The 7999-nt window shown below is 33.4% G+C and overlaps 1 protein-coding gene across 1 annotated transcript; it reads left to right on the top strand.

Annotated features, from left to right (window-relative positions):
* The first annotated feature begins 2485 nt into the window (after positions 1–2485).
* On the top strand, positions 2486–3520 carry LOC139494357 (uncharacterized). The gene has a single exon (XM_071282523.1). The coding sequence runs from the start codon at positions 2486–2488 to the stop codon at positions 3518–3520; it is 1035 nt and encodes a 344-aa protein (XP_071138624.1).
* The last annotated feature ends 4479 nt before the right edge of the window (positions 3521–7999 follow it).

Consider the following 7999-nt stretch of genomic DNA (forward strand, 5'->3'; position numbering starts at 1 on the left):
TCCTCCACACTTAAATCATCCATTTTCAAGAAATGATTTGAAATCTAAAAACAATGTGCCTCAAAGCATGGGAAAATGTTATTTTACGTTTTAGCCAATGAAAACAGTTTTAAGAGTAAATATACTGAACAAAAGTAGAACACAAGACTTTTTTCGTCATAATTGGTTTAGTATTAGTTGATTAAAGTCCAGTTGCAAATATTTCATGCACGTGTCAGATGGTTATACCTTGTTATTTTATTGAAAGAACTTTCATACAACCGAAAATCATGTTTGCGTTAATTATCATCTTTCCCTCTAGTTTTGCTAAGACGACTGATGTAATGCCGAGCCCTCCAAGTTTAATACGCGAAATGAGAAATATCGATTGGAGATCCTGTCGGCGGTGTCGGCCACGGCGACAACGGCCTTGGCGGCGCCGTCAACATTTAGAGGTTCAGTCTATGTCTAAAACTTTTTTATATATAAAAATGAAGATGTAGCATGATTGTCAAATAGACAACTCACCACACGTGACCAAAAATTAACACAGAAATTTACAACTACAGGTCACTGTACATTTCTAACTTTGTCAAATCTTCATGGAATTTACATAATTAATGAACAGAAGTTTGATTATGACAAAAGAATACAGCATACAGAGCAAAATTTAAAAAAAAATGTTATTTTTTTGTATCCATTTTATATATATTGACAAATGGAGTAAGTGTTATGGTAAAAAAAATATGCAGATTTGGTTTCGGGTTAAGGCTATTTTAGACACGACTAACTTGTGCCAGTCTTTGTGTACTATTATGAAATTTGAACACAATAAAATTGAGAATTGAAATGAGGAATGTTCCAAAGAAAACATCAAACCCACCAAAGAGCAGACAACAGCGAAAGGCCACCATATGTTCTTTAGCGCAGCTCAAGAAATTCATACACTCGGAGATGGGCTTTGACTGTCCCCTACAGGCCAGAGGGTCTTGACTTAGGACAGACACACAAGTGTGACAGGGTTAAACATTTGTTTTTTTTCTATCTCAACCCGATGCCTCTAGCCAATATTGAAAATCAGTTCAAAGAGGTCCGAAGTTGATGTCAGAATAGGTAAGAAAAGAAACTAAATTAAATAAGGAACATATATTGAAGTTAGATATACTGTTCCCAGATTAAATGACTATTACATTTATTCAATATTCACAATGCAGTCGTTGCTTTTTTCTTTTTGTTTTTAAATAAACTAAATTGACAAGCATCTCCATATCTGCGTACCACATTTGGTTTGAAAATGAACGTTAAGATCAAGGAATTGTTTATTTAAATTAAAATTCCTTGTTAAGATTAACTTGGATAGTTCTGTTTCTTTCATTTTAGAACTAGGATATAAGAGTACAATATTTTTACAGCACTTACAAATACATTTTTTTTGTGGACTATTCAAGAGCGGGATAAACAATTGTTTTTTTCTTTGAAACTTAACCTATATCTCTTCATTGAAACTGACATTTGCCTTGGATGTGACTTATTCTAAATTGTCTTTATAAAGAATTCACCAAAAACTTATGGCTCCGATCTAAAGTAAATAATTCTGATCTTCAAAATTTGACAATTACAAATTGCTACACGCATTTGTATTGTAGTTCCGTGCATGTTGACGCTCTTTTGCGTGTTATGCGTTAATTTCATCTAAAAGTTATTTAATTATTAAATGTAATCTTTAATTAATCTGTACACATTCGGCAATGCATAAACGATGCATGCGTAATGAAAAACAAAAGCGTAAAATGGCTGAAATATAATTGACAAGCACTAAAGAATGACGGTTTCAATCTTGACATTTTTAATATTAAACTATCTGATTTCTTTCAACTATTCAGTATACTTTTGAAAAAAATACTTTTGTGTTGATAAGTGTATTAGCCAATCAAAAAAGAGCTATACCAAACAATAGAAGTTAGTTGTTGGATTTGCAGCATAAACTCATGCCATGGACTTGGCCAGTACCCAAGTTACATTTATCAACGGAGGGTAATAAAGGGGTGTATATCTTAACCATATTATATAAGTATATATGAAGAACCAAAAATTTGCGAAAGCAAATTTACAGATCTAACATTGTTGGGTTGATGTTTAGACGAGTTGTATATACATTATGTACACAGCCATGTATCACCATCATTGATGGCGATCCGATGGATACATCTGTTGTAGGGTTGTCACTGACTCAGACGTACTTATATATATATATGTATATATATACAAGCTGTATAAGTGTCTGTAATTTTAGAACTGTCTTCGGTGATGATATATACTAATCCATAATATATAAGTTTTTCTTAAAATCAATATTTCCATCATAAATTTGTCATGAAGATATGGAAAAATATACATAATTGCACCTCTGAAGTTTTTAATACAGCAAGTTATACCTGTATATCAATCAAGAAATATCAAATTCAAAAAGTTTTTATTACATTGTAAAGTGAAATAAAAGTTAGAAATGAAGAGGTCAAAGGCTGGACGTTTTTACCAATCTGGAAAAAAACTACAAATTGAATTAAGACGTGCAATTGTAGATCAATATGGAGAAGGGAAAAATGTTTATACTATTGCTAATGAAACTAACTTAGATACAAGAACAGTTAAGAAAACGTTAGAAGAATACATGTCGACAGGTGACTTAGACTATTCAGGAAAAGCTCACGGTCCAAAAACGCGTATCGCAAATGAAACAGTAATACTTGCTATAGAATATTATTTACACCTAAAACCATCAATGTATCTACAGGAAATTCAAAAAAGGTTGTTATATGATGGGATCAGTCTCCAAAATAATGTTCCAAGTGTTTCGTACATTCACAAGATTATAAAAGATAGATTAGGATATACGCGGAAAAAGCTTACTGTGAAAGCCAAAGAAGGATTGACAGACCAAGTTCAAGTACAATTTGACCATTTTTTGGATAGTAATGAGGACATTAATCCATTAAAAATTCATTGCTTTGACGAATCGTCCGTCATTATGACAACAGGTAATAGACATTACGGTTATTCGGAATTAGGCCAAAGAGCTTTCGAAATTCAAAAGTATGCTTCAAATGCAACCTTTACTGTAAATCTTCTCCAAAGTCCTTTAGGTGTGGATTACTTTAATATTATAGATGGACCTTCAAATGGATTACAACTAGTTAACTTTTTTGTCGAAGCCTTAAATGAAACGGATATCTATGGGAATAGTAAACTTAGTCCGGGAGATGTAATTGTACTGGACAATTGTGGTTTCCATCATGGTCAATTAGCAGAAACACATTTACGAAACTTGTTACAACAATATGGAATAACACTGGCATTCCTCCCACCTTATCACCCTGAACTTAACACATGTGAACACAGTTTTTCAAAAATGAAATATTATCTCAGACGACATGAAACTTATACTACGATGTACCCTGAACTAGCAATTTGTGACGCTATAAATGAAATATCAAGAAACGAATGTTTTGGGTTTGCCAAGCATTGTGGATATATACTTTGAACTGTACATTGACGAAACATAATGAATGTAGGAAATTTCTTTCCACAGTAAAGAATTTTGATTATAACTTGTGTTTCATTTTAATAATTTTATGCACTTTAACTGTTGAAGATATGTCCAGTCCGGCGTTCTATAATCAATTCTTGCATCAATTAGTTGTACCATGAATTCACTTTAATTTCTTGTTAATTTTATTTTCAAAAATATATTTAGTATTTTAGTGCTATCAAACATATTTGTTCATTTATATTCAGACAACTATTATCCAAATAATTATTTTACCGAGTTTGTTCTAATACGTTTAAGGTAAATATGTGAAGGGACTTTCCCTCCATTCATTTATAACTCCACAAAGATTACACAGATGTGTATTGTTCTAGTAGTATTTAACGAGGTCACTCAGTGTCCAATCACATCCTGTGTATACTATACACAAGCTGAAACTCCGCCCTTGTGTTGATTGCAAGGAAACTGTGAGGATAATATTAGTCATGTGATGTTTTAAAATTGAGTGTCCTTAACGGCCAATAAGATTTAAGTATGATGTACACAAGCTGAAGCCCCGCCTATCTTAATTGTCATGCTTGAGCAAACATTGATACAAGCAAAGCAAGCAAGCCAAACAAAGTTTTGTCTTGCTACTGTAAAACAGAAACTCAATACGAGATTTAATGTGTGGCAACTAAAAAATGTATGTCTTTCAAGATTTCAAATTCTAAAACCGGTTTGAAAAAAAAAAGTTTTTTGAATTTGAGAAACAGGTTTTCAAGTGTTTAAAAAAATATAGTTTTTATACGCCCGTCAAGATTTGGACGGGACGTATTATGGTAAACAAATGTCCGGTGTCCGTCCGTCCGTCTGTCTGCCTGTCCGGCGTAAACATGTCGCACCGTAACTAGACAACGATTTATCCAAATTTCATGAAACTTAACATAGTTGTTTCTTATGATGGTTAGATGATCTGTTTACTTTTTGGTGAAAATAAGATTATAACTTTTTGAACTTTGTAACTAAAACAGGGGTGTGTTTTTTTCACATGTCGCACCGTATCTCAAAAACGATTCTTGATTATGGCTTACAACTTTAAAAACTTCCTAGTTATATTAATATTAATATATGTATACTTATTGGTGATGATTCAAAATTTTATTTTTGAGTTATTGAGTATTTTGTAAAAAAAGGGGGATTTTTTTTTTTTACATGTGCCGTATCTCAAAAGCAATTTATGATTATTGCTTTAAACTTTACACACTTAAAAAGGGGAAGGTTTTTTTTTACATGTTTTGCCGTATCTCAAAAACAATTTATGATTATTGCTTAAAACTTTACACACTTCTTTGTTAAATATATTAATCTAAAGTTCTGTATACTTTTTGGTGATGATTCAAACTTTATTTTGGAGTTATTGAGTATTTTGTTAAACAGGGGAATTTTTTTACATGTCGCGCCGTATCTCAAAAGCTTCAACGTGAGGGTTTAGACAAAGCTAAATATCACCCTTCTATAACTGAAGGAGAATTGTAAAAGTTGAGGGAGTCAGAGGTCTTGTAAATCAAAAATTTACAGAGAAAAGTTTGGTTTGATATGATGATAAGTTTTGGTCATCGTGGTAGAAAAAATCAAAGAAAAACAGAATGTATTGTACAAGCACTTAAATTATATTTGTCAAAAAGAAATCCTACTATGATTGATTTCTTTCGACTGTCATGTCGAAAGTAGATGCGTATGATGAAATATGGTATACTTAGAAGGTCTTTGGGGAAAAATGTAAAATAACATGATGAAGGTCATGTCAAACATTTGTCACCAATATACACCAATCATTGTTTACGGGCCATTACTTTTAATAGTTTGGTCCATGCTGGTATTGCAGACAGAGATTATTAAATTAAAAGATCACAAATTTGAGACAAATCTTTCTCCTTACCATGCAGATTCTTCTGACAATCAGAAGAGAAAATATTCAGCTCTATGACAAGGTCTTGATGAAACACCTACTTCTTCAACAGATAATGTTTAGATATTGCAATCAGTTGCTGGATCATCAAATATGTATCCTTTAACAAGCCAAGATGTTCGATCAAAATCAGCAGTCGCGTGAACAGTACAACCATGTGCACCTTCTAAAGCTCTACTGTCGGCCTCTCCGTCACATTCGCGACCCAAAGGGTGACTGGGGTATAGAAATATGGTCACTTGGTCTTCTCTCGACCGGAAGTTAAACGCTTGCAGAACTTTGTACCTTTTTCCTGTTCGATCTTTTATATCTAGGCGTTATGTATTCAGGTTTAGTTTTCTGTAATTAGTTAATACTTTAGTTTCTTTGTGTATATCTCTTTCATATTCATTTGATAAAATTAACTGTTTGCAATAGCATGAATTGTTCTATATAATAAGAATGTTCTTATCCCGGGCATAAAAACAATGCCGTATTTTGCGAAACCTTTTCAACTTTTGATCTTCAGTGCTGTACAACTTTGTACTTTTTTCACTTTCCATCTTTTATATCTGGGCGTCACTGGTGAGTCTTGTGTGGGCAAGACGCGTTTTTGGCGTATTGAATTTTAAACCTGATGCTTTTTGTTATCTATTAATCATGTTTTTCTGTGTCTAATATGTTCTCCTATTTATTTGTATTGTAGTCCTGTAATATTATGTTGTCATTTCAATGTTATATTTAGCTTTGCCATTAAAGTGCGAGGTTTGGCATGACTTAAAACCAGGTTCAACCCACCACTTTTATTCCCCTTTAAAAGTGTCCTGTACCAAGTCAGGAAGATGGTCATTGTTATAATATTGTTCGTTTCTCTTTGTGTTGCATTTTAACGTTGAGTCGTTTGTGTTTTCTCTTATTTTTGAGATATTGAGATAAGACGTGGCACGGTACTTGTCTATCCCAAATTCATGTATTTGGTTTTCATGTTACATTTGTTATTCTCGTGGTGTTTTGACTGATGATTGGTCTGTTTCTGTGTGTGTTGCGTTTCGGTGTTGTGTCGTTGTTCTCCTCTTATATTTAATGCGTTTCGCTCGGTTTTGGTTTGTTACCCCGATTTTGTTTTTTGTCCATGGATTAATGAGTTTTGAACAGCGGTATACTACTGTTGCCTTTATTTTGCAGAAGTGGGGCGATCGTTTGGCTGTGTGGGATGTATCAAGATCGCAGTCACGCAGTGGACGTTAAATTCGATGCCTCGTTTAAAGAGAGTGCCACGCTCTTTGCACGTTAAGAACCCTTGCAACAACTCTTTAAGGGGTCCGTAGGTGGGCTGCTGCAAGGCAAAATCTGTCACTATCCAACATACCCTCATTTTCTAGTGGCAGTCCAAATTTTCCCCACCATCATCCCAGATGGCCTCTATTTATCAACCTATTTATTGTGATCTTGTTTTCGTCCTGAATATGCATGAAATATTTGACAATGGACGTTACGAAACCATCAATCAATCGCACATTCGTACCAATTGAATTTACTTCAAAACAATGTAACAACTTACCTCCGTTATACAGTAAACAGTTTGATCCTCCGTTATACAGTAAACAGTTTGATATCAATAACTACACAGTTCAGATTTACAATTACCACATTCTGCACCTCAGTAAATCTGTCATTAAATGTCTGATCATTTTGCCGCTACGAACTTCAACTGACATTGTTTGTGTGCAGATCAATTACACAGCTAATTGCTTAGACATATTTTATTTGTTGATTAAGTTTTCCAAAACGAGTTTAAAGCTATGTAAAACACCTTTAAGTAGGTTAATAAAAAAAAATCACGCAGATTTTTTTCTTTTTTTAAATTATCTTCCTCGCACTTTCTTTTTAAGCGGATGGTTTTTATGTGTACACATAATACAAGTCATTGAAACAGTTTAATGATTAGTTTTGGCAATATAGTGTGTCGGTTAGGAGAACTTCATTTGAACAGGAATAACTGTACTGCATTTGAAGAGTGCCACCGTCAATTATGGATTTTACAACTGTTCAATTACAATACAATTATTCCTTAATTAATTTAAAAACACATTTTTTTTTTACATTAAACGTACATTTTATACTAACATGTTTACAAATAACTATTGATTAATAAATAACAAAGGTTCAATGCAGGTAACTATTATCGTGTTCTTGTTTAAAAAAATATCTGATCTACAACTTCAGCTTAAAGTCTGTTCCTGAATTCAGTACACGAAAATAACCTCTCAGAAGGAACGCACGTTGCTGGAACTGCTTACACATGTTTGCAATTAAAGATGAACGTGGTTATTTCGTCTTGATTTCTGACCACCATTCAAGCGGAGATTTATGGAAATCCGATTTATATCGGACAGGACCACTCTCTTTTTTGCATAGTACCTCAAAGTTGTCAAACTTGATGCAAAGGGGGGGATTGCGAAGTTTGTAAGTGTCGGCCTTTTTAAGTCAGGGGCAAGCACATCTACTAAGTTAAAAATACTGCGTCTGTCTAAACGGAAATA

Source organism: Mytilus edulis, chromosome 11 (assembly GCF_963676685.1).
Source record: "Mytilus edulis chromosome 11, xbMytEdul2.2, whole genome shotgun sequence".
In the NCBI taxonomy this organism is placed as follows: Eukaryota; Metazoa; Mollusca; class Bivalvia; order Mytilida; family Mytilidae; genus Mytilus; species Mytilus edulis.

What these genes read in the sequence shown, in the direction of transcription:
- LOC139494357 (XM_071282523.1), top strand. Translation starts at nt 2,486, where the DNA reads ATGAAGAGGTCAAAGGCTGGACGTTTTTACCAATCTGGAAAAAAACTA.